Source organism: Dama dama, chromosome 9, assembly GCF_033118175.1.
Source record: "Dama dama isolate Ldn47 chromosome 9, ASM3311817v1, whole genome shotgun sequence".
Lineage (NCBI taxonomy): Eukaryota > Metazoa > Chordata > Mammalia > Artiodactyla > Cervidae > Dama > Dama dama.
The window spans coordinates 50,944,803-50,972,495 of NC_083689.1; the positions used below are offsets into that span (position 1 = coordinate 50,944,803).

General features: G+C 42.7%; 1 protein-coding gene across 2 annotated transcripts in view; it reads right to left on the bottom strand.

The window, feature by feature from the left end:
• The window catches only part of SPOCK1 (SPARC (osteonectin), cwcv and kazal like domains proteoglycan 1), a 566,336-nt gene that overhangs the window by 13,344 nt on the left and 525,299 nt on the right, over positions 1–27,693 (bottom strand). The window contains exons 7-9 of one of the 2 annotated variants that reach the window (XM_061151353.1): positions 18,824–18,940; positions 10,871–11,092; positions 2,715–2,777 (exon numbers count right to left, since the gene is read on the bottom strand). In XM_061151353.1, the coding sequence (XP_061007336.1) occupies positions 2,715–2,777; positions 10,871–11,092; positions 18,824–18,940 (402 nt within the window). The remainder of the gene's footprint in view (positions 1–2,714; positions 2,778–10,870; positions 11,093–18,823; positions 18,941–27,693) is intronic. The other variant, XM_061151354.1, reaches the window with a different exon arrangement.

Below are 27,693 nucleotides of genomic sequence, written 5' to 3' on the forward strand. Positions count from 1 at the left end.
GTTTTATTTCTGAATAAAAAGTTTAACATATTTTTTCACTGACCCCCAACAGTCTGAAATGTTGATTCTACCTTGCTATCAAAATATTCTTATTGTTCTTATTTATTTAGATTTAGCAGCATGCCTTATTTAGATAAAATGTGGAAAGGAAATAATTCCTTCTGGGATTATTTGTCTTCTGCATATTAAAACCTTTTATGATATTTTAGTAAGTTTTGGGTTAGTAAGCTTACTGAATCTGTGGTTTGAGAATATCTCTGCCATCACACTTGGATGATCACTGAGATAAATTTAATATTTCCAGTTCAAAGTGATTTTCTCTTCTTAAATCAGCGATACCACTCTGATTCTCACTCAACTGTAGGTAATATTTAGTTATGACAGTTTTTTTTTTTTTTTTCATTTTTCTTAGGATGTGTTTGATGATGGTGTGCTCATTTACTATGGGATAATTCTCCTCAGTGTGACCTAAGTAGTAACATTATATGTCAGTCATCTGAGGATGGAGGTCTCTGCTTACCACTCTAGATTTCTACTGCCTAATTTTGTGATTTTTGTTTTTTTAGAATGACTGTTTTTAAATTTACCTTTTATTTCTCAGACTAGACCTGGAAAGAAGGGTGCTAAGGCCAACAGTAACCTCAGATCCAGCTACTACTCAACAAAGTACTCAAGTCTAGCAACTACTCAAACAAACAGTGATCACCATTCCAAGATGACTAGGCTCCCAAGGATCAAATGAGATCACAGAAAGGACATTTCCCCAGTGAAAAGTAATTCTGCTGGTGCCACAAAGAAGTAGCGCTCATATTCTAACTTAGATATTCAGTCAGTGCACAGCACTCCTGGTCTGCAGGGAACAGGAGGAAGGGGGAAAAAGAAGATGCTTTCAATAAACAAAAAGCAACAAATAGAAAGCTGAGGAAATGCTGATCCTTATCCTTGAGCTGCAGTTGGAAAACAAGAGCATTTAATAGAGCACAAAAATGCATACCAGGTTGAGCCCCCAGGATGGTTAGAAGCAGGTGCTGTTCTATATCTATAATGTAATAAAATTATCATTTTTTTCTAAGTAGGCAGTAATTATACCTGATTATAATTTGTTATTGCTTGTTTTTGCTCAGAATGTGAATGCCCCTGAACACACATTTATTATATTAGATTTCCCCATGCAAAAAAATAATTTGTAGGCAGATAAATGGTATTTTTATGAGTCAGTTAGAATAATATCCCTTATGTGGAGAGGTGTGATAAAGTGTGTTTCAAAACTAGGTGGGATTCACAGTAGGAAAGAGGTAGGCCTTTTATTCCTATGAACTGGAGAAAATAAAAGATGAGACATATTATCTCAGACCACATTACTTTACAAATATATCATTATTAATGAAGCAGTAAGAAGATATCCATATATCCAAAATAAATTTTTTTTAAAAAGCACTATTAGTTCTCTTAAGCACATCACTCAAACCCAAAATAACCTCCCACATGGAAGCATCAGATCATTAAACACAAGTCCTTGCACTGGAGGAAAGCCCCATGGAAGAGAGATCCAGAAAGATGCTTTTATGTCTTTCAACATCAGGGAAGAACCTACACTCATGTCCAGATCACAAAACTCTTGAGTTCTTGATGAGTTGAAAAGGGTGTTATCAGAAATGGGAAGTCTGAGGCAAGCCAGTGAAATAAGTAATTTTTAAAAGTAGAAGGAAGAAATAAGATCCACTTTGAGGTGACCCGAAAATCAGATGAAGAGAAATGGCCCAAGTTTGCAGACCATCTCCATTTGACAATCTGCAACAACCTTGCCCATTTCCTTCAAGAAAATAGAGATAACTGCCTGAAATGGCAGGCTGTTTAGGGGATGCACCTGCTCCTGAATGCTTAACTAGAGTAATCCTGAATTATTGTGTTGTGGCTGTCAGTTCTCTTTTTAAAAAGCAAGGGAAGCAATGCAGACTCTTTTTGGGCAAACAAATGAGGTGTTTGTGATTATCTCAGCAGTGGCCTGGTCTGAGTACCACAACTACAGAAGTGCTGCAGAAAGGAGGGTATGGGGCAAAAGGGAACCTTCAATAGCCAGCCACAGATGTGCATGCCAGGGAAAGACACACACACACCCCACTAACTTCCACCTCAACATCTGGATAAAAGATAAGAGGAGAAATGTAGAGACAGGGTCCAGGGATCATGCAAATGAAACAGAAATGTGTTGAAGTGCACTCAAGTCCTTGGACCCTGTCTGGTAAATTTAGAAGGGAATCAGCTCATCTTCCTCCTTGAATGGACACCTTGATCTGGGGAATATAGGAAATTCTATAATTTATAGATTTTATCATTTTAACTTGGAACACTTGAGAGCTGCATTTAATGGCCATACTTGAAAGAAAAAAAAAATCCAAGATCAGGGATGAGTTAGCAGTAAAGACAGTGCTCAATTTCAGCTCTGGTGACCTGCCTACTGGTCCTGGGCTCACCTTTGATCTCTCTTCCAACTGACGGAGCATGTAGCATTTCTCAGCCAGCTCTCTGATCCTCAAGAGTATGTCCTGTGGCATATTACCAGCTTCCTAGAAGAACCTTGTCTTGGGTATAATGAGGCATTTCTTTCACAAAGCACTGGTCCCTAATTGAATAACGGTTGCTGTGCTAGATATTACACAAGACACGGATGGTTTAATTAGTTGTTTAAATGAGTAGCAAGAAATGGTACTTACCCAACAGGCTTTTCCCCTTGCTCAACTTCTGGATCCTATTCATTTCATTCTGGCAAGGGAGACCTAAAAAATAATTTATGAAAGTCAGTTTCCAGATGGTAAGGGATATAATCTCTAATGATTGGTTTCACTCTTGACGTGAAATGTAGACAATGACACACCTGGGAGTGGAATTACTCCATCTGCTGTTACTTTGCAGCAAAACAAATTCAGGCCATTAGTGTTACTAATTTTAAAAAAAACATCCTATACCACTAGGTATTTAAAATAGTATTTGGGGGCTATTTGCATGTATAGGAATCTTTCTTCTCACCACCAGTTTAAGCAGATATCAACTGTCTAATAGGGTGATTTCATTATTTACTTCCTCATATTTACCACCTCAGGTGGTATGGTGGTAAAGAATCTGTGTGCCAATACAGGAGACACAAGAGACCACTCAGGTTTGCTCCCTGGGTCAGGAAGATCCTCTGGAGTAGGAAATGGCAACCCACTCCAGTATTCTTGCCTAGAAAATTTCATGGACAGAGAAGCCTGGCTGGCTACAGTCCATGGGGTTGCAAAGAATTGGACACGACTGAGTGACTGAGCGACTGAGCATATAAGAAAAAGTCTCCTGTTAGCCAAGATTATATGAGCTGAGAACCAGGATGAAAGGTTACTAGTGGGTACATGTGCTGAATCCACAGACTGGGACAAAAACTTTATCTATCCCATGTCTTGTTGCAGGATAGAAATAGGATTACAATGGCTACTTCTGACTTCATGACTCACTACCCCAGGAAAGTCAAACATAGGTCTCTAAGGACAACTCTGAAGGTAGAGAAGAGATATAGAGAAGCAGTGAGTATAGAAGAGTAATACCTTAACTCTGGATTCTGCCACCTCCTAGCTAAGTATTAATACTTTGGACCAGTCTCTCTATAATGCTCAGCCTCCAAGTCTTCATTTAAAAAACAAATGCCGTTACAAACAAACTCAAGTGCAGGGCTGATAGAGTGGGAGCCACATGGCTAAAGAGGGCACATGGAAGTGTGTCGTACCCTTTTGACTTCCACTCCAAGCAAAAAGAAGGGGGATCTCACTAATCTTAAATTTTACCATGACCTGCCATTGCAGATGCAATGGCCCTGGGAAGCTCTGCTATTTGCTCACAGTCTTCCCACAAAGACCACAACATTCTGATTCTCAGGGCACTTACATACCTCTGGTTAATGCAGTCACCTCATTCTAGGGGCCTGGCATTATACCCCCAGATGATCATTAGATCTAAGACGTTGCTTCACTCAGCCCCCACCTGGACTCTGGGGCTAAAACCACATGATTTTCTATGAACTCAAGCCCAAAACTATCATTACGGTTAATGATGAACCACTACAAGCATTCCTATTGAAGTAAAAATCATGGCTATTGTTAACATCGATTTGGAAGGGCCAGCTGATGTGATTAGAAAAGAGAAATAAATGAGGTATAAAAATTGAAAAGAGAAAAAATTATCACTCTTTCCAGATAATATGACTGCACACCTGAAAAATTCAAGGAAGCCAACCAGAATAAGTATCATAAATAAAATGAGAAAAATGGATTTTGTTTACACTGGCAATAATAATAAGCACAAAGGAAGTATATCTGTGAGAATAAAACTTATAGCTCCACTGGTTAACAGACAAAGAGTGTTCTAGGATAAAAGGAGTCAATATTATATAGCTCTCAACTCTCTCTAATTTTGTCTGATTCTAAAGAAATACCAGTAAGATTTTTAAACAGAATAAACTGATTATAAAATTCAAAGAGTTCAAACCTACAGGATATACAACAATAAACATAAAAACAAGAATATTCAGGAAAATTCTGATAAAAAGATTAATGGTAGGAGGCTGTGGTTGTTGTTTAGTCACTAAGTCCAACTCTTTGCGGTCCCATGGATGGCAATGCGCCAGGCTTCCCTGTCCTTCACTATCTCCCTGAGTTTGTTCATTCATATCCATTGAGTTATTGATGCTATCTAACTATATCATCTGCTGCCCCCTTCTCCTTTTGCCATCAATCTTTCCCAGCATCAGTATCTTTTCCAATGAGTCAGCTCTTTGCATCAGGTAGCCAAAGTATTAGAGCTTTAGCTTCAACATCAGTCCTTCTAATGAATATTCAGTGTTGATTTCCTTTAGGATTGACTGGTTTGATCTCCTTGGTTTCCAAGGGGCTCTCAAGAGCCTTCTGAAGCACCACAATTTGAAAGCATCAATTCTTCAGCCCTCAGACTTCTTTTCTAATGGCAGAAATCAAAGAGGAACTAAAGAGCTTCTTGATGAGGGTGAAAGAGGAGTGTGAAAAAACTGGCTTGAAACTCAACATTCAAAAAACTAAGATCATATCATCCACTCCCATAACTTCTTGGAAAATAGATGGGGAAAATGTAGAAACAGTGACAGATTTTATTTTCTTGGGCTCCAAAATCCCTGCAGATGGTGACTCCAGCCATGAAATTAAAAGATGTTTGCTCCTAGGGGAAAAAGCTATGACAAACCTAGACAGCATATTAAAAAGCAGAGATATCACTTTGCCAACCAAGATCTGTAAGTCAAAGTTATGGTTTTTTCAGTAGTCATGTATGGACGTGAGAGTTGAACCATAAAGAAGGCCAAAAAATTGATGCATTCGAATTGTGGTATTGGAAAAGACTCTTGAGAGTCCCTTGAACAGCAAGGAGGTCAAACTAGTCAATCCCTAAGGAAATCAACCCTGAATATTCTCTGGAAGGACTGATGCTGAAGATGAAGCTGCAATACTTGGGCCACCTGATGTGAAGGACTGACTCACTGGAAAAGGTCCTGAGCTGGGAAATATTGAGGGCAGGAGGAGAAGGGGGCAACAGAGGATGAGATGGTTGGATCGCCTCATCAACTCAATGGACATGAGTTTGAGCAAACTCTGGGAGATGGTGAAGGACAAGGAGGCCTGGCATGCTGCAGTCCATGGCGTTGCAAAGAGTTGGACACAACTTAGTGACTGAAAAACAACAGCCTTCTAAATGGTCCAACTCTCACATCTGTGTATGACCACTAGAAAAGCTATGGCTTGGACTACATGGACCTTGGTTGGAAAAGTGATGTCTTTGCTTTTTAGTATGCTGTCCAGGTTTGCCATAGCTTTTCTTCCAAGGAGCAAGCATCTTTTAATTTCATGACTGTAGTCATTGTCCACAGCAACTTCAGAACCCAAGAAAATAAAATCTGTTATTGCTTCCACTTTTCCCCTTCTATCTGCCATGAAGAAATGGGAGTGGATGCCATGATCTTAGTTTTTTGAATGTTGAGTTTCAAGCCAGCTTTTTCACTGTCTTCTTTCACCCTCATCAATAGTTCCTCTACATTTTCTGCCATTAGAATGGTATCATCTGCATATCTAAGGTGGTTGATATTTCTCCTAGCAATCTTGATTCCAGTTTGTGATTCATCCACTCTGGCATTTTTCATGATGTATGCTGTATATAAGTTAAATAAGCAGAGTGACAATATATAACTTTGTTGTACTCCTTTCCCAATTTTGAAAAATTTGAAAAATTGTCCATTGTTCCATGTCCAGTTCTAACTGTTGCTTCCTGACCAACATACAGGTTTCTCAGGAGACAGGAAAGGTGGTCTGGTACTTCTTTAAGAATTTTCCACAGTTTGTTGTGATCCACACAGTCTCAGGCTTTAGCACAGTCAGTGAAGTAGTGAAGTGAAAGTCTCTCAGTCATGCCTGACTCTTTGCAACCCCATGGACTATATAGTCCAAGGAATTCTCTAGGCCAGAATACCTGAGTGGATAGCCTTTCCCTTCTCCAGCGGATCTTCCCAACCCAGGGACTGAACCCAGGTTTCCCACATTGCAGGCAGATTCTTTACCAGCTGAGCCTCAAGGGAAGCCCAAAGTAGTGAAGCAGAAGTAGATGTTTTTCTGGAACTCCCTTGCTTTCTCCATGATCCAACAGATGTTGGCAGTTCGATCTCGGGTTCCTCTACCTCTTCAAAACCCAGTTTGTACATTTGGAAATTCTCAGTTTACATACTATTGAAGCCTACCTTAAAGGATTTTGAGCATAACCTTGCTAGCATGTGAAATGAGTGCAATTATATGGTAGATTGATCATTCTTTTGCAGTTCCTTTCTTAGGGATTGGAGTGAAAACTGACCATTTCTAGTCCTGTGGCCACTGCTGAGTTTTCCAAAGTTGCTGACATGCTGGGTACAGCACTTTAACAGCATCAACTTTTGGATTTTAAATCAGTCAGCTGGAATTCCATCACTGCCACTAGCTTTACTGGCAGCAATGCTTCCTAAGACCGACTTGACTTCACACTCCAGGATATCCAACTCTAGGTGAGTGACCACATCATCATGGTTATCTGGTTCATTAAGACCTTTTTGTCAAGTTCTTCTGTGTATTCTTGTCATCGCTTCTTAAATTCTTCTGCTTCTGTTAGATCCTTACCATTTCTGTCCTTTTTGATTCCCATCCTTGCATGAAATATTCCCTTGATATCTCCAGTTTTCTTAAAGAGATTTCTAGTCTTTCCGATGATATTGTTTTCCTCTATTTCTTTGCATTGTTCATTTAAGAAGGCCTTCTTCTCTCTCCTTGCTGTTCTCTGGAACTCTACATTCAGTTGGGTATATCTTTCCCTTTCTCCTTTGCCTTTCACTTCTCTTCTTTCCTCAACTATCTGTAAAGTCTCCTAGACAACCACCTTGCCATCTTGCATTTCTTTTTCTTGGACATGATTTTGGTCACTGCCTCCTATACAATGGTACAAACCTCTGTCCATAGTTCTTCAGGCAATCTGTCCACCAGATAAAATCTGTTGAATCCATTCATTACCTCCACTATATAATCATAAGGAATTTGATTTAGATCATACCTGAATGGCCTAGTAGTTTTCCCTACCTTCTTCAATTTAAGCCTGAATTTTTCAATAAGAAGCTGATGATCTGAGCCACAGTCAGCTCCAGGTCTTGTTTTTGCTGACTGTATAGAGCTTCCTCATCTTCAGCTGGAAAGACTATAATCAATCTGATTTCACTATTGACCATCTGGTAATATCCATGTGTAGAGTTTAGAGTTGTCTCCTGTGTTCTTGGGAAAGGGTGTTTGCTATGACCAGTGCATTCTCTTGACAAAACTCTGTTAGCCTTTGCCCTGCTTAATTTTGTACTCTAAGGTCCAACTTGCCTGTTCTTCTGGGTATCTGCTGACTTCCTACTTTGGCATTGTAATCCCCAATGATGAAAAGGACATTTTCTTTTGTGTTCGTTGTAGAAGATGTTGTAGGTCTTCATAGAACTGGTCAACTTCAGCTTCTTAGGTATCAGTGGGTTGGGGCATCCAGTTCCAGTTCAGTTACTCAGTCATGTCCGACTCTTTGCAACTCCATGAACCGCAGCACGCCAGGCCTCCCTGTCCATCACCAAGTGCCTGAGTCCACCCAAACCCATGTCCATTGAGTCGGTGATGCCATTCAACCATCTCATCCTCTGTCGTCCTCTTCTCCTCCTGTCCTCAATCTTTCCCAGCATCAGGGTCTTTTCCAATGAGTCAGCTCTTCGCATCAGGTGGCCAAAGTATTGGAGCTTCAGCTTCAACATCAGTCCTTCCAATGAACACCCAGGACTGATCTCCTTTAGGATGGACTGGTTGGATCTCCTTGCAGTCCAAGGAACTCTCAAGAGTCTTCTCTGACACCACAGTTCAAAAGCATCAACTCTTCGGTGCTCAGCCTTCTTTATAGTCCAACTCTCAAATCCATACATGACCACTGGAAAAACCATAACCTTGACTAGATGGACCTTTGTTGACAAAGTAATTACTCTGCTTTTTAATATGCTGTCTAGGTTGGTCATAACTTTCCTTCCAAGGAGTAAGCATCTTTTAATTTCATGGCTGCAATCACCATCTGCAGTGATTTTGGAGCCCAGAAAAATAAAGTCAGCCACTGTTTCCACTGTTTCCCCATCTATTTGCCATGAAGTGACAGGACCAGATGCCATGATCTTAGTTTTCTGAATGTTGAGCTTTAGGCCAACTTTTTCACTCTCCTCTTTCACTTTTATCAAGAGGCTCTTTAGTTCTTCTTCACTTTTTGCCATAAGAATGGTGTCATCTGCATATCTGAGGTTATTGATATTTTTCCTGGCAGTCTTTATTCCAGCTTGTGCTTCATCCAGCCAAGCGTTTCTCATGATGTACTCTGCATATAAGTTAAATAAGCAGGGTGACAATATACAGCCTTGACGTACTCCTTTCCTGATTTGGAACCAGTCTGTTGTTCCATGTCTAGTTCTAACCGTTGCTTCCTGACCTGCATACAGGTTTCTCAAGAGGCAGGTCAGGTGGTCTGGTATTCCCATCTCTTTCAGAATTTTCCACAGTTTATTGTGATCCACCCAGTCAAAGACTTTGGCATAGTCAATAAAGCAGAAATAGATGTTTTCCTGGAACTCTCTTGCTTTTTCAATGATCCAGTAGATGTTGGCAATTTGATTTCTGGTTCCGCTGCCTTTTCTAAAACCAGCTTGGACATCTGGAAGTTCATGGTTCACAAATTGCTGAAGCCTGGCTTGGAGAAATTTGAGCATAGATTTGGATTTTTGAGATGCTGAATGGTTTGCCTTGGAATGGGATAAAGATCATTCTGCCTTTGAAGTTGCATCCAAGTACTGCATTTTGAACTCTTGTTGACTATGAAGGCTGCTCCTTTTCTTCCAAGGGATTCTTGCCCACAGCAGTAGATACAATGATCATCTTAATTAAATTTGCCCATTCCTGTCCATTTTAGTTTACTGATTCCTAAAATGTCAATGTTCAGTCTCTCCTGCTTGGCCATCTCCAATTTACCTTGATTCATGGACCTAACATTCCAGTTTCCTATGCAATATTATTTTTAACAGCATCAGACTTTACTTTTACCACCAGACACATCCACGCTCAGCATTTGTTTCTGCTTTGGCCCAGTTGCTTCATTCTTTCTGGAGTTGTTAGTAATTTCTCTCCAGTCTTCCACAGTAGTATTTTGGACACCTTCTGACCTGGGGGGCTCATATCTTTTTGCCTTTTCATACTGTCAACGGGGTTCCCTAGGCAAGAATACTGGAATGGATTGCCATTTCCTCCTGCAATGGACCATGTTTTGTCAAAACTCTTCACTATGACCCATCCATCTTGGGTGGCCCTACATGGAATGGCTCATGGCTTCATTGAGTGATGCAAGTGCCTTTGCCATGATAAGGCTGTGATCCATGAAGGAGAGGAGAGAACGGACCACTAAATAATAAAACATGTCAATTAATAGGGCTGAGCACCCAGAAATAGACATATATAGAATATATAGGAGTTGTATAAATGATAGAGGAAGCATTTCAAATTAGTATGGGAAAGATGGGTTAGTCAGTAAATGACAAGTGGGCAAGTAGTGAGACATCTCCAAGGATAGGGACCCTGCTTGACTACACACACACAAAAACTAAAATGATAAGAGATTTCAGTAAACAAAACCCCACAAAGGGACTAAAGAAAACAAAAGGAAATTGTTTTACTATCTCACAGTGGGAAATACCTATGTAAGCTTAACATAAGCTGTATAGGTTCTAAGAATTCCTAAAATATAGACAGAAATTTGACTATCTTAAAACTTAAAATTTCTTCTTAGAAAAAACACACTAAGTCATAATTAGGGGGAAAATAAACTATTTGCAATACATATGACTAGAACAATTCTAATATTTTTGTATAGAGTCCCTACTAAAAACAAACACACAAGAACCTAATCTGAAGACAATGTATAAAAAATAAAGACATTAAGAATCTTACACTGACCTTAGAAATTATGTAACAAGTTTCTACACCCACTTTACAGATGGAAAAGCTGAGGCACAAAGGTTAAAAGATTTTCCTAAAAGGAGGACTGGAATAACACATTCCTTGATTATGTTCCTGGGCTTTCTCTACCATGCTGAAAGTGGAGATCAATTAAGAGAAATGAGCCTTTTAGCATGCCATCAGATGGAGGAATGTGCTATTCTCTAGCTGTGTTTTTCTGCCCCAGTGCATGATAGATGGCCTTTCCCTACCCAGCATGGCGACCCTGGCCACTGGGCCCCACTTCCCTCCTGCCTTACCTCCAGGCTTCTGGAAGCAGTAGCACCACTCATTGTTAGACAGCTTGCCATCCTTGAAGGAGTCACAAGAATTGAAGAGAGGCTTGATACAGGGCTCGTACTTATCCAGGTAGATGGCGTTGATCTCTGAGTGGTCAAGCAGGAGGTCATAGTTCATATCCAACTTGTTGAACATCCAGCCCAGGGAGTCCTTGCAGATGGGCAGGATGCTGGTGTCAAACCCTGCGATGGAAAGGACATGTCTCAGCCTGCTCTCTCCTGCCCGGCTGGCTTCCCAGCTTTCTGTTCCAAAGGGAGCCCCAGGGCCCACCCGCTCCCCAGGTATATTCTTGGCAGCCTTCTACCAGAAAATGTGGTGGTGGTTGGTTTTTAAATGAAACAATTTAAAATGCACTAAAATGGAAGTCAGCATTTGAGGAAAATGTGTTCTAACGGGAACAAATCCCCAATGCTAATTTATCTGTGATGTAAATAGGAGTTTTCATCTAATACAAAGATATTAGAAATTCATAAATAGGAATTTATCAGACTTGCTTAAAACAAGGGATACCTGAAACAAGGAGTACAGGCATGGTGAGTAAGAAGACCAATGGATAATACTGCAAATTATGCTTTTCTATTGAGGAAAAATTATTTGCAAAAACAAAAAAGAACCTATTGTAAAAAGGATGGCAGTGAAATGAAACTAGGTGGCACAATCCAGAAGCAGTGATTATATCTCAAAGGACTGTTCAATCCAAAAGTCTGAACATTAATGGGAAAACAAGCCAGATACCTGTGTTTGTTCTCCATTTTTTCTTTTTAGCAATCCCCTCAAGAGATACATGATATGGAATCCAAATTGACTCAGACAATCATTTCTTTCTTATTTCCCAGGGGTGGGGGGGGAGGGGTAGTTTTCTTAAAGAATTGTTTCTACAATGGAAACTATATGTACTCAAATAATGACACTTGGCTTAACACTGGGGATATTAAGTCTACTGCAGACAAGTCCCAGAGAAGATATGCCCCACATCTAAAACTCATCTTTCTTTCAGAATCAAAACCACCAGGCCATTTCAAATTATTCCATAATCTGGATTTCTAAGACTGGTTTTATTTTCCTGAGAAAATGATGAAAATTGTTCACTTTTGAGTTACTTAAGGCACTCTTCTAAGCATTTTATACTTGATTATCTCACTGAATCCTTCTAACAGCTTATGAAATGATGCTCTACCCTCTCTAAAGATTTTTTTTTTTTTAAGTTAAAGGTTTAAGTTACTTATTCAAGGTCATACAGCTGTGGGGCTGAGATTCAAGTTCAGGTGGCCCAACCTTGAGTCTACATTCTTGGTCCCTCCTCTTCTAGGGCTGCCTCTGCCTTGCATGACATGGGATCCTCCTACCCTGAGGACATCCAGTAGGTTTGGGTGCTAAGCTGAGGGATTAGCAACGCAAGGGGTGATACAGTAACTGTCAGTGAGGCTCCTGGTGGGGTTGATTGTCCCTCTGGGGTTCTTATCTATAGCCTGTCATTGGATTATATGTGTCTCACCAGGAACCCCTGCTTAGCCAGCATGATATAAGACAGAAGAAAGCATGCCCACCCTTTAAAGCAGTGTCTTTACAAAAAAGTCTTCACTGTCCAGAGGTCAGTAAACTGTTGCACCTCCTCCTCTGAGCTCTCATGGAAGCCTATGCTTCCCTCCCATTTTCAGTACCTGTAATTTAGACCCTTAGCTACTTGACAGCAAAGACTGTCTTGTTTCCTTCATAGACTCAGCCTGTAGAGGCACACAGGAAGTGCCCAGTGGAATTTGTTGAGAAAGGTTGTCTAGCTATTGCAGTTTACCCCCTTCCAATATAAAAACTCTTTCATTTTTAAATTTATTCTTTTTGATATCTTAAAAGACATCTTAGAAAAACACCCCTTCTCAAGAAGAGATACTATGCAACATAATCTGGCCTCTTCTTTGACTGAAGGTCATGACTCGACAATCTCTATATTGATGATGTCCTCAGGGGCGACTGAATAAAGGAAGATAACTTACTCTGACACTAAATGGCTCCACACTTTTGTACAGAATAATTTATGTAATATTCATCCATGTTAGAGGATATTACCATTTTAATACATGGGAAAGGGAAATTTTATTTTTTAATGTTCCCAGAACTCTGAGAACATAAACATTTACAAATGTTTATCACCAAATTTTCTCCTTGGAAAGCATGAATCATGGGTAAAAAAAAGTATATCTATTCTAAGTTCAGTTGTGGGAGTTTTATTTTTTGTTTTTGAGCTATATATTATATGCTTTAGAATCAATCACTCTTTGGTTGTAACAAAATGTAAGCAAGTTGATCTTTAAACTTTTTTGGCATCTTGTCTAGACCTCAAGGAAAAATCCGAAGAAACTAAATCTTGACATCATTAGAGCTGGCCATTTTGCATATATATGTTCAAAGGATGTGTGTCCATGATGTACTGGAAACATCATGCTGGTACTTGTTTAAATTTCTTCACAGTCCAGTGTACAGTAGTGCACAGTCCAGTGTACATCCAATGTATGTCCAGTGTACATACAGTATGTACAGTCCAGTGTACTGTGTACAGTGGTGTACAGTCCAGTGTACAGTAGTGTACAGTCTAGCACACATCTAGGGCACATCTGACGCATAGTTGGAACACAGCTGGCCACATCTGGACACAATTGGCATACAGCCCAAATGCACATCTGGAACACAGCTGGATACATCTGGACACAATTGGCATACAGCCCAAATGCACATCTGGAACACAGCTGGATACATCTGGAACACAGATGGATACACCTGGACTACAGCTGGACACATCTGGACTACAGCTGGAACACATCTGGACTACAGCTGGAACACATCTGGACATATCTGTCACATAGCCCAAGTGCACATCTGGAACACAGCTGGACACATCTGGACTACAGCTGGACATATCTGTCACATAGCCCAAGTGCACATCTGGAACACAGCTGGATACCTCTGGACTACAGCTGGAACACAGCTGGAACACAGCTGGACACATCTGGCACATAGCCCAAATGCACATCTGGACACATCTGGTGTACAGTCCAGTGTACACTTGGTGTACAGTCCAAGGGCACATCCCACTGTGCAATGTACAGTCCAATGTATGTTCAGTATACACCAGTGTATGTCTAGTGTATAGTGTACAATTCAGTGTACATCCAGTGTACACCTACTGTACAGTCCAGTGTCTGTCCAGTGTATAATATATATTAAGTATAGTCCAGTGTACATCCAGTGTACAATCTATACACTCCAGTGTATGTCCAATGTCTTTGTGCCTGTCTTCTCCATATTCACAAAATTCTATGATTGGTTCTTATAGTCATTCTTTAAAAAAAAAGGCAATGAACAAGTAGTCAATAGGTTCAAAGAAGGAAGAATAAAAGGAATAAAATTTAAGTGAACTGAAAATTGTATTGCTTGACACCGAATTCAGGTCAGTGATGTGCAAGGGCAAGTTACTGAGCTTCTCTATATCAGTTTCTCATTTTCTTCAGCTGTTTTGTAAAAATGTTAGCCACCCCTCTTCAGACTTACAGTTTTTAGTAATACTTTCTTGATCTCTCAAGAATGTGAGTGAGTCAAGAAGAGCTGAAGGAAACATGACAGTCCAATGTAATGTGGTATCCTTTATTTCTCTGTTGTCGTCTGATTGGTTGGTGAGATCTGAGTTGTTCTTAATTTGCTCATTTTTTCCACTGGACTAACTAGCTATCATGTCAATATTTCCATTTCAATAGCTGCTTTAAGGTCTAAAGCTGTGGAAAAGGAAGGACTAGTAAACCCATTTGTGAACATGATTCCTGACTGCCATTGGTCCTTCCTCTTCATAGCTTTTTGGGCCAGAGCCCATTTCCCCATTTTAGGAGTAAGTCTGGAACAGCAACTGCTGGCAGCCCAGGATCGTGTCTCCATCTCAGGATTCTGGGAAATTTTAATATTGATTACTCACCACCAAAAAGAAATGCTAAACTCATTGGGCAATAGGCTAAGGTCAAGCCCACCCACACCTATTTGGAAGGCTCTAAAAGAGAGGCATCTGCATCTGCTATCCACGGATGGAGGGGGAACAGACTAGCCCTTCTGGTTGGTTGGCCCGAAACTCATGGGACTTCTAGGGTTGCTGGTTTCCCCTTCAGAACTCCTGGGCTGACAATGTCTCTCCCTCCTGTTCCTCATGGACGAACCCAGTGTCATTCCTTTATATCCCTTCATTCCAGCTGTTTCAGAACATCACACCTAAAAACCTCTTCAGGGACTCAATTTGCTTGTGGCCAAGGGCAGGCATTTTGCAGGCTCACTGGCTGTCAGCAGAAGGAGTCTCCTGGGACTAGAGGCTGTGAGGAGCAGCTCTTTCATCAATCTGCTCTTCATTGAAAGGCTGTACAGAAAGCCGAGTGGCTCAGCCACTCCTGGAAGATCCCTGGGGAAAGGTTCCCACTGTCCACAACTCCCAAGGAAGCCTTTGACATGAATGGGAAGAATCTTACATCCCTCTTCACACTCATACAACCACCAGGACCCTCTCTTTGGACATATAGCATCTGCTTCCCAGAATCGACCTTTCCCTTAATTGGTAAAAATTCCAACCTGGTGAGCGAATTGTCATCTAGATCAACATTCTCTAGGTGGCTGTGAACAGCAAAGAATAACCCTGAAATTATGAACAATATTCTGATTTGGGCCTAAGACCAGATGCTGGTTAGACTTTGGGTTCCAGCAGTTACCAGTGTCACTTCTTACTCACTTAGCTCAAGCCAGGAGCATTACATTCAGAAATCCTGTTCACACAAGTGTGACATCAGGGATGGGGTGAAATACTCTCTGCTTTAAATAACGTGTATTTTTATATTTTGACAAATCAATAAAAATCACTACATAGAAAAGGCTATGGCAAAGCTCCATGTATCTCAACAATTGTGTTATTGAGTCAGCCCTTCTGTACCAAGCGGCCACAGTGTACAGAAGTGCCCCCCTAGTGGCCTGTGGGTTAGAGGCAGTGAGAGGCTCCACCAAAGTGCAAACACACAGACCTAACCCCCAGTTTTCTCTCCAGCTTATGGAGAGGTTCAGATTATGGTCTTCAGCCACTTTGGTGATGGTAGAGGGAACACTTGTTGAGTAGTCCATCTCTGGAACACAAAATGCAGTCTCACTAATGTCCATAAGCCCGAGTTATTAAAGATGTTTGCTACCGTGTTGCTTATGATAGCTGAACATTAGGAGCAACTTCAAAGCTCCCAAACAAAGGTCTAATTACATGAATTATGTTATATCAATATATTGAGATTCTATGTCATGTTTACAAAGCAGAATACTACTCAACAGTATAGAAAGATAGTCATAGTGTATTGCTGAATGATAAAAGAAGGCCATAAAACAGTCTGTAAAGTGTGCATGTGTATACATACACACAGAAACATATTTTTTTCTATGTGACATGAAAAAAAATTGAAGAATATGCCATGCCACGAGAGCTTACAGGTGTGAAAATGGTATGGTTCTATATATTTCTTAATTGAAGTATCAGTCAGTTCAGTCACTCAGTCACGTCCAACTCTTTGAGACCCCATGGACTGCAGCACACCAGGCTTCCCTGTCCATTACCAACTCCTGGAGTTTGCTTAAACTCATGTCCATCGTGTCGGTGATCTCATCCTCTGTCATCCCCTTCTCCTCCTGCCTTCAATCTTTCCCAGTATCAGAGAGTATACAGAGAGTTAGTTCTTCACATCAGGTGGCCAAAATGTTGGAGTTTCAGCTTCAGCATCAGTCCTTCCAATGAATATTTAGGACTGATTTCCTTTAGGATTGACTGGTTGGATCTCCTTGCAGTCCAAGGGACTCTCAAGAGTCTTCTCCAATACCACAGTTCAAAAGCATCAGTTCTTCATGGCTCAGCCTTCTTTTTATAGTCCAACTCTCACATCCATACATGACTACTGGAAAAACCATAGCTTTGACTAGATGGACCTTTGTAGGCAATGTAACGTCTCTGCTTTTTAACGCACTGTCTAGGTTCATCATAGCTTTTCTTCCAAGGAGCAAATATCTTTGAATTTCATGGCTGCAGTCACCATCTGCAGTGATTTTGGAGCCCAGAAAAATAAAGTCTCTCACTGTTTCCATTGTTTCCCTATCTATTTGCCAAGAAGTGATGGGGCCAGATGCCATGATGTTAGTTTTCTGAAGGTTAAGTTTTAAGCCAAATTTTTCACTCTTCTCTTTCACTTTTATCAAGAGGCTCTTTAGTTCTTCACTTTCTGCCTGTCATCTGCATATCTGAGGTTATTGATATTTTTCCTGGCAGTCTTTATTCCAGCTTGTGCTTCATCCAGTGTGGCATTTCACATGATGTACTCTGCATATAAGTTAAATCGGCAGGGTGACAATATACAGCCTTGACATACTCCCTTCCCAATTTGGAACCAGTCTGTTGTTCCATGTCCAGTTCTAACTGTTGCTTCTTGACCTGCATACAGATTTCTCAAGAGGCAGGTCAGGTGGCCTGGTATTCCCAGGTCCTTAAGAATTTTCCACAGTTTGTTGTGATCCACACCGTCAAAGGATTTGGCATAGTCAATAAAGCAAAAGTAGATGTTTTCTGGAATTCTCTTGCTTTTTCAATGATCCAGTGGATGCTGGCAATTTGATCTCTGGTTCCTCTGCCTTTTCTAAATCCAGCTTGAACATCTGGAAGTTCATGGTTCACGTACTGTTGAACCCTGGCTTGGAGAATTTTGAGCATTGCTTTGCTAGCGTGTGAGATGACTGCAACTGTGTGATAGTTTGAGCATTTTTTGGCTTTGCCTTTCTTTGGGATTGGGATGAAAACTGACCTTTTACAGGCCTGTGGCCACTGCTGAGTTTACCAAATTTGCTGGCATATTGAGTGCAGCACTTTCACAGCATCATCTTTTAGGATCTGAAATAGCTCAACTGGAATTCCACCACCTCCACTACCTTTGTTCATAGTGATGCTTCCTAAGGCCCGCTTAACTTTGCATTCCAGGATGTCTGGCTCTAGGTTAGTGATCACATCATTGTGATTATCTGGGTCATGAAGATCTTTTTTGTATAGTTCTTGTGTGTATTTTTGCCTCCTCTTCTTAATATCTTCTGCTTCTGTTAGGTCCATACCATTACTGTCCTTTATTGTGCCCATCTTTGCATGAAATGTTCCCTTGGTATCTCTAATTTTCTTGAAGAGATCTCTAGTCTTTCCCATTCTATTGTTTTCCTCTATTTCTTTGCATTGGTCACTAGGAAGGTTTTCTTATCTCTCCCTGCTATTCTTTGGAACTCTGCATTCAGATGGGTATATCTTTCCTTTTCTCCTTTGCCTTTTGTTTCTCTTCTTTTCTCAGCTATTTGTAAGGCCTCCTCAGACAACCATTCTGCCTTTTTGTGTTTCTTTTTTTGGGGATGGTCTTTTAATTGACGACTTATACTCCTTTTAATTGAAGTGTAGGTGATTTACAATATTGTGTTAGTTTCAGGTGTCCAGCATAGTGTTTTTGCAGATTCTTCTCCATTCTAGGTTATTATAAGAAAACGGCTCTAAATCCCTGTGTTGTATATTATTGCCTATCTATTTTACACATGATAGTTTGTCATGTCTGTATCTTTATATGTACTTAAACATATTTCCTAAAAGTCAGTATTAAATACTAGATAACTTTGCAACCCGATTTAAAAAAATTAAACGGTTGTATTTTCTTCATTCTAAGGCATTTCCTTGTCCTCCAATATTTTAATATTTCTGAATTTGGAGCATGTTTAATGTCACTGTGTACGTTTAACTTAGTGTTTCTTTTAACAACAGCATCTCAGGGTGGTCAGTCAATGTCAGTAACTGAGGAAATGTGTTTAAAATGAAATAAACTAGCAGGAGTAACGTGTCTTACTGCCTTGGGCTGTTTCCGAGCTGGTGGGCTCGATGGCCCTGTTGGCGTCCTCGTGGAGGGCTCCAAACCAGTCCTTCAGCCGGGAGGCAAGGCTTCTCAGCTCCGTGTCCGTGCAGGCTGGAGAAAAAGCAGATGGAAGAAACATTAAGTCTATGGGCGCTCTCCCTTCAACATGCAATGCTCCAAACAGACCTTTCTCTCCAACCAGGATGTAACTCCTTACCCAATTGGGAAAAGGCCCCAAAGATGTTGCCTTCACAGGTAAAGAGTGTGACAAAGTGAGAGCTGAGACTCCCAGGCAAGCAGCGCCATGCAAACCTGAACGTGGACTGCCTCCGCACTCTGTAAGCAAGCATTGCATACCAGCCTCCAAAAGCCGTCACGGGTCCTTTTGCTAACCAGATCAAACTTGCTATTGCGGTTTGCCAGAGAAGATCACATTTTCCACTGAACTCATGCCAAGAGATAAACACTTAAGGATAGCTAATGCTTTTAGGGAAAGGCAGCCTGGGACATCAAAAGACCCCAGTATGAGCAACTCTCAATTTTGCACTGCTCACATGTGGGTTTGTGACTGTGGCATATTTTGCCGGCCTTTGGACAGACTGATTTGACTTTCCCTTATGGACAGATGGATGCCTCATCCCTGAAAGAGTCCTCTTTTTGCAGCCCATCTTTAACTAACCAGCTCATCTTTTAGGGTAGGACAGAGAAAATTTAACACTCCTTCTGAGAACAAGAAACTCCAGATGCTGGATGGGTAGATGCAGGCTATCTGATAGTCTCAGCGAGAACTAAGACTGGAGGAGGGGAATCCCCAAAGGAGGGACAGTGGCACAGAGAAGGGAGCTGACTTTCCCTTGCTGCCTGATTTCACCCTAATTCTAGGTCCTGAGAATCCTGACAAAGGGTCCAGGCAGTGGGCCACTAGCAAGAGGCAGAACAGCCAGCACTGCATTTAGCAGTTTGCATCGGGAGGGACAGGAATTAGAGACCCAAGGAGAGAAAGTCTCAATAAATAAAAAGTGAAGCCCACGACTGTCACTTTTCCCAAATTCTAAAAGCCAAGCAAGTCACCATTATGACACAGAGCTGCGTTCTGAATGTCTCACAGTGCTGGCCAGACGCAGATGAAGGCTAGAGTCTGTCAATGCAGAGGGACCCCAGCGAACACCCAGGCTCTCCACCAGAAGGCACATGGGCAGTGGTAAATGACTTGTGGGTCTCACTCAGACTCCCATCCAGCCTTCACTCGGCTGAGGCCATCAGCCCCCATCTGCCCTGCCAAGGGGTGAATCCTCTCCAGAAAACAACAATACTAGGTAGAGCCTCTCTTCCTGTTTACCTCACTGCATTTAGGAGAGCCCCTCTTTCCTGAGCCTGGGGTTTGGTACTTGATGGAGAACACAGTCCAACTTCCTAAACCTCAGGCAGGAAAGGACTGCCTTGCCCTCCACTTGAGGTGAGGTGGCGAGCAGACCCAGGCGAGGTCTGTGCAACCTGAGTGTGCTCATGTCTAGCTGCTGCCTTCCTTCCAGCCAGGAGCCATAGCTGAACTCTGTAAAGCATGGAATGTGTGACCATTGCTTATACCCAGGTCGCTAATGACCTCAAGACAACACCTGGCTTCCAACAACCAGAACACGATTGGATCTGAAAACAGCAGCCAGGAAGCGGCACAGAGGACTGTCTGGAGAGGCAGCAGCATATTTGAGCTCTGGGATGCCACCACCTGGTGTGAATCCCAGTGTGACCACTGACTTGCTGGGTGACTCATACCAGTCACTTAACTCCTCAGCGTCTTTGTTTCATCATACCTGTAAACTCAAGGTATCATTATGTGACTATAAAATAGACAAGGTATGTAGCATGCTGAGGAAAACACCTGGTATGTAGTAATTACTCAGCATATGTCAGCTATGATTTTTATTACTTCTACTATTATTTTTATTTTAAAATTGATGATATATAGGTAAGTGTAGAGCAACTGTCACAGCATTCAGAAAACCAGTAAGGCAAATATACTAGCTAAGTTGCTTCAGTCATGTTCAACTCTGCAAAGCCTGTAGACTGCCAGGCTCCTCTGTCCATGGGATTTCCCAGGCAAGAATACTGGAGTGGGTTGCCATTTCCTTCTCTAGGGGATCTTCCCAACCCAGGGATCGAACCTGTGTGTTTATGTCTCCTGCACTGGCAGCCAGGTTCTTTACCACTAGCACTACCTGGGAAGCCCCAAAGACAAATATAGCTAAACACAATTGGCTTTGGCCACACAGCTGGCTTCAGCACACCTCTGTGCTAACCTGGTTTTGGCACACAGATACCTCTGCTATCCAGTAGAATTGCCATGAGCCACATATGACTATTTTCATTTAAATTGATGAAAATGAAATAAAAGTTAAAATTTAATTCTTCATTTGCACCCATCCCATTCCAAGTTGCTCAGTAGTCACACGTGGCTAGTGAATGACTCCATCTGGGACAACACAGATACACAGCATTTCCAGTCTGGCAGAACACTGGAAACGAGCACTGGATGAAGCTAGCCACCTTTGGGATTTCCAGCTTTCGCAGGTCCATCATGATATCCTGACATGCAAGTCTGTGCCTCTAGGAGATCACATGCTCACTCAAGCTGGGGACCAGCATCCCGCGTTGAGCCACGTGCACAGAAAGGAGGAGGAGGCGGAGCTTGTGCTGACAGTAGTGATGCTCGTCTCTGCCAGGTACCAGTACCAACCCTCGGGAGAAGCCTCCATTCACAACAGCCCCAGTTCAGAGCCTCTGCGGAATATAGAAGGCTCTCTTTTCTAACTTTTCAGACTTTACACAGCTCTAAACAGGAGAGGCTGTGGTCTGTTTTTCCAAGGAGAATGGGATGTAGGCTCCACAGTCAATCTCACGTTTGAAAATGGAAAATTAATAGCATCTATTTCTTCCTAATTGCCATGCACACTGTCTATTCTAAATGTTCTTTGAGCAGAGAAAATTGCCAAGTCAACTTGCAAAGGAAATGAATCCCCATCTCACGCTGCAGGATGAATTAGTCAGTCATGTTTAACTAAACCCTGACAGATGTGCAGGTAATCTATATCTTGAGAAGACTGAATTTCCCACTGGCTTTTCAAAGTATGCAGGCTTTGGGTGGCTGATCGAGTCAGGGACTGGAGTCTTGAAGGAGCAAACCTGTCGCTCGGGGACAAGTCCTCAAGCAGGATGGCACTGGCCTAGGTAGAGAGAGATCAGAAGCCGAAATGGAGATAGAAGGCATTCAATTACTGCTCCCTATTCATGCTTAGCGTCCTCAACCGAACAGTCCTTATAAGGAGCAAGTCAGGCACAGTCTGCCTGGGGCCAGATATGTCCCAGAGGAAAGAAATACTCAAAGACACCGACACACAGAGAGCTATTTGCTCAGATTCGGTATTCTAGCCACAATGGGCTGGCAATGGGAGAAAAGTGCTTGCCTTTTAAGGTGCCTATTATAGCCACTGATAAAGGCAGGAGAGGAGGATTAAAGCTCCAGAAATAGGGGCCCTGATGGGTACCTCCCACACACTCGGTTCCTTCCTTGGGAAAAGACACTTCTGTGTGGAGAAAACCATAAAGCCACATCCATCTGCCATTTCACACTCTGCCCGGAGGTGGGCCAACCCTTATGATTTCCAGAGGGCTGTCTGGTAGTCTCTCCTGGTAAGAGAAGCAAAGTTCTCAGGCCACCAGCATCCAATCATCAGAGGGGAAAATGCTGCTCTCTTGGGGGAGGATCTGGCCAAGTTGTGAAGGCCAGGACCGTGTCCCCATCCCCTGCCGTATTTCCTGAATGGTGGGTGTAGCCAGCGCTCTGCCCTCCATGCTCCATTCTCTTCCCCTTCTCCTCCAACCTTGGCTTCAGCTCACTTTTAATTGCTTTCATTCTCCCACTCATCTCTGCCCAGCATCCTCTTCTGCAATCTTTCCATATCTGCCTTCTTACTTCTACAGGTTACTCTCTGCCTTTCTTCCATGATCTCAATCTGTTCAGCATGGCTAGTGTTGGCATCTCTGAGATCGACTGACCCCCAATCTCTGCCTCCTCCTAGAATCAGAGCGTGGCCCTGTCCAGCACTCATATCTGCAGGGCAGACACCCGGGACTGCCTGTCCTGACTCCCACCAAAGTCCCCTGCATCTTGCTATCTCTGCTGCCAGCCCAGGCAACACTGGGACCTCCCACCAAGACAAGGCTCCTAAGTGGTCTCCCAGTCTTGCTCCCCACTTTCCCTTTGCCACCCAGCAGCCAAAGTGATCTTTCCAAAAGGGAGATTTGATTAAGTCACTTTCTCACTTAGCTACTCCAGAGGCTCTCAATTGCTCTGCACAAGCCCACCCAGACTCCTTTCTGTGATCCCAGTGGCCTCTGCCTCCAACTCTTTTCACTCCTCCTGGGCCTCCAGGCTCTGTGCTGTCTTTTGCACACACTGTTCTGGTGGAGAACGTTTCTTCTCTTTGTCTAGCTAATGCTTATCTTCTGTCAGATCTCTGCTTTAAAGCACACCTGTAACTTCCAGCTCAGTGTCCACCTCCCCTTCTAAATCATAGCAACATAAAACACTCCTCGAGGCTGGCTCGCCCCAAGGCTCAGCTCTTGGAGTCCAGCACCTAATGCAGTCGGTTCCTGGCATAAAGAATGCTCCCAATGCATACTTATTAACTGGGCATAACAGTGCTCTTGCTGCCTTCTGTAAACTTCCATCCATCCATCTGCAAGATGGCTAATAAAGCTTAGCTCGTAGCATTACCACATGGAGTAAGATGAGACAGTATCAGTAAAACCTACCTCACAGCTACTGGCTTACAGTGGGGACTTGATAAATTTATGTTCCTCTTCCCATCTCCCAGTTGTCTGCATAATATGTTAGAATTTTATTGTTACGCTTTTCATAAAAGCCTGAAGAGATGCCTGGGATATAAAGAATGACATCTCTCCTTCACTTATTTTGTATGTGGGTCAGTACAAGTCCAGGAGATTCGGGTTGTAATAGATGCCCCCTTCTTCCAGGTGGCAAAGTTACATGAGGGGAGGGGGTGTCTGATTTCCCCCCACACCTCCATTCTCGGCACTTACCATAAGGATAGAGACATAATCGTTGTTCAGAATATATGCACTGAAAGAAACCATGGGTGCACGGGTTACAAACTCCCTAAGTCAAATCGCCATCAGGTGGCAGAGACAGGATTTGGATCTCAGCTGTCTCCTTGCTGGGCTGCCTCTGGGTCCTGGACCAGCTTTCTGGATTGACTGGGCTTGTGGATAGCCAGTACTAACTGAGGCAATTAATATACCCGGTCCATGCTGTGCATAGAAAAAAATCGAAACCCCAGGCCCTCACAGGTAAAGGAGGCTCTACCAGCTGTGCCAGGAGGCAGCTCGCCAAGCAGCAGAGGATGCAGGGAGCACCATCGGGCTTTACTATGAGAACAGTTGTCCTTTGGACAGGCTGAGTCCAGCCTGCTGCCTTCCTGTTATACTCCCAGGAGCATCTATCATCTATGCAGCCACTGGGGCTTCATTAGAGAAATGGAGAGGGCCGCTACATTATTGCAAATGTGCAGGCAGACAGCTCCCTCCCCCAGGAAAGCGCAGCACTCAGGCAGAGAAGGGCCCAGGTAATTTGGTGTTCTCCCAGCAGACCTGCCCTGTCTGTTTGGAAAATATGAACGAAATGCAATAAGCAAGTGTAAATAAGGCGCACGCAGCCTCTGTGGATGGTATACAGCCCTGGGAAGAAAATGTGATGGCTTTTTCTACCTGGGCACTTTCCCCCCTCCACAAGGCCTGGGGCTTTAAGTGGGTATGAAGCCTGTGGGCTGTGAATGCAGACTGTGTTCAAACAAAGCTGGGAGTAAGTACATCTGATGGCTCAGTGGATGGGAGGGAGACGGGGCACTGTGGCCAACAGCATCGGGCAGAAAGTGGTGATGAGGTCGTGTAACCCTGGTAGGGTCACGAGAGAGGAAGGGGTGCTCTGATCTATGAGTATTTACTTGTGGAGAGGTTAGTCGAGCTGAGTACTGCTGGGGGAGAGAGGAGTGCTTCTTCACTGAAGAGTGAGTGTCAGTAGCCTGGCCCTGCTCACCCCCATCACCCCTTCACTCCTTCTTCCCTGGCTCCTCTGTCTTCCTTCAGACAAAGCCAAAAGCTAGTGAGGAAGTTTCAAGATACGTCATGTCCAAGGAAGAGACAGGAGCTGGGAAACTCCTGCTCCTTTGAAAAATGTTGCCAAGGGTGATGACTAGTATTCCAAGCTGATCTCAGCTGATTGTTGACTTGGGGGACCAAATGACATGCTACTTATACCAAGCCCTCTTAGAGGATTAGAAAAGAGGAAGGTAAGGAAACAATCTGAGGTATAAATATATATGAGATGATGTGAAAAATAAAGGTGGGGACAGACTGTGGACATTCTGTACTTAGAGCTACAGTGTTAATACCTAAAAGATAGAGTAAGTGTCTATGTCTGTGTGTTACAAATCCTAACTGAAGGCCACATTGGAACACCCAATTGGGGATGTTTGAAAATGGCAAATCTGACACACAACAATTTTAGGGTATCTGTGAACCTCTGCTAGGGAACCAATTACTGGTATGCTCTCAAAACTCAGGAAATCTTGCAACTAAAGAACCAAATGAGAAAGCCACCCCTCCTGCAGAAGGACCCTCCCTGTCCGACCCTAGCCTTGCCAATGCTTAGTTCAGGGCGCTGGAAGAAGCTAATATGAAAACAGCCAGAATGTAATTTAAACTTCGGTGCCTCTGAAGGTAATTAAAGAGTTGGGCTGGACTGGAGTTGTCTCTGGAGCAGACCAGCAGGCCTCTCAGAAATGGAGACCCAGTAGCCGGCCCTTTCAAACTAATCTCCTTCAGCCCTCCTAGGTGCTGTTTGTGCATAATTGCTTAATCAGAGCAGCAGTGGATCAATGCATTCAGAGTGTTTGCAATTAGCATCTTCTCTAAAAGGCCTTCTTCAGGGCAGAATTAGATGCTGAGCTGGATTGACACAAGGATGCCTTTCTGAACTGCCTTGCGTTGGGTCTAGCCTCCTCCTTCTACTCTGACATCCTCATGCTGCTGGGAGCCTTCAGTTACACGTAGTCCTCTCCTCCCCAATAGGGACTGGGTCCCTCATGCTGTTGAATGTCCAGCAAGCAGCAAGTGCACCAGTGCTGGCAGGGGGAGTGTGCAAGGACCACTGAAGAGGGGGTGCTGCACTCCACGGGAGTGCCAAAGACAGGAAGGAAGAGCTACAATTGCTCCTTGGACTACAATTTTGGGGTGCTGATCAACTGGAACTGAAATAGGTGAGGGTTGATTCTGCTTAGTATGGTTTTAGGAACAATAACCAGTCATTCTGCTTTAAAAGAATCCTGGGGAGGCAGGAGAGAGTAACTCTGCTCTGGAGGATGACAGCATTGGGCTCTGATGCCATCCTAGCTGAGACTGGACAGGGGCTTTCCAAATGGTCAGTTTCCTCGTGTGCAGAATGGAGGTGATGACAAGACAAGTTTGCAGCATTATGGGAGGATTTGGCTAGAACAGACTTAAGTGTTCAGCACTTTGAAACCATTGGCTCTGAGATTATTTGTGTCTGTGGATCCACCAAATGTAAAAGGATGGGACTCCAGATCATGAGCATGGTATTTTTACATGAAATGATCCCTGAAGCCAGCTAGTAAGCTAAGATTCTTCTCTGCTGTTTCTCATAGGTTAGGCAACATCTCCAAGGCCCTACAAGCCCAAGTCTCCTGATTCGACATTCACTTGATCTACTCACATACAACTACCCCAGATGCCTGCACCTGGGGGCATTCCAGCCCCATATGCAAGGGAGACCCTCTTCCCCAAGTTAAAGACCATGCACCTGAAACAAAGGTCAGAACCACACTCCCTACCCTGAATACAAACAGGAGTATAGCACTGCATTAAGGGTTCAAGATTCTACATACAGATGATCAACAGGCACATGAAAAGATGCTCAGCATCACTTAATTATTAGAGAAATGCAAATCAAAACTACAGTGTGGAGGTACCAGTCAGAATGGCCACCATTAAAAAGTCAACAAATAACAAATGCTGGAGAGAGTGGGCAGAAAAGGGAACCCTCCTACACTACTGGTGTGAATGTAAATTGGTACAGCCACTCTGGAGAACAAGCATGGAGGTTCTTTGTTGTTGCTGTTGTTGTTGAGTTACTGTCATATCTTGACTCTTTTTGTGACCCCACGGACTGTAGCCCACCAGGCTCCTCTATCCATGGGACTTCCCAGGCAAGAACTCTGGAGTGGGTTGCCATTTCCCTGTCCAGAGGATCTTCCCAATCCAGGGATCAAACCTGTGTCTCCTGCATTGGCAGGTGGATTTTTTTTTTTTTTTTTTTTTTTTTTAACCACTGAGCCACCATATGGAGGTTCCTTAAAAAACTAAAAACAGAACCATCATATGATCTAGCAATCCCAGTTCTGGGCATATATCCAGACAAAACTATAATTTGAAAATATACATGTACCCCTATGTTCATAGTAGCACTGTTTACAGTAGTCAAGACAAGAAACCTAAATGTCTATCAATAGATGAATGCATAAAGAAGATGTGATATACATATACACATATATATGTATATCTATATGTGTGTGTGTGTGTGTATACATGTATATATATATATAGAAAGAGAGAGAGAGACATGAATTTGAACAAACTCTGGGAGATAGTGTAGGACAGGGAATCCTGGTGTGCTGCAGTCCATTGGGTTGCAAAGAATCAAATATGACCTAGCAACTGAACAACATATAAATATACAATGGAATATTATTCAGCTATCAAAAGAATGTAAT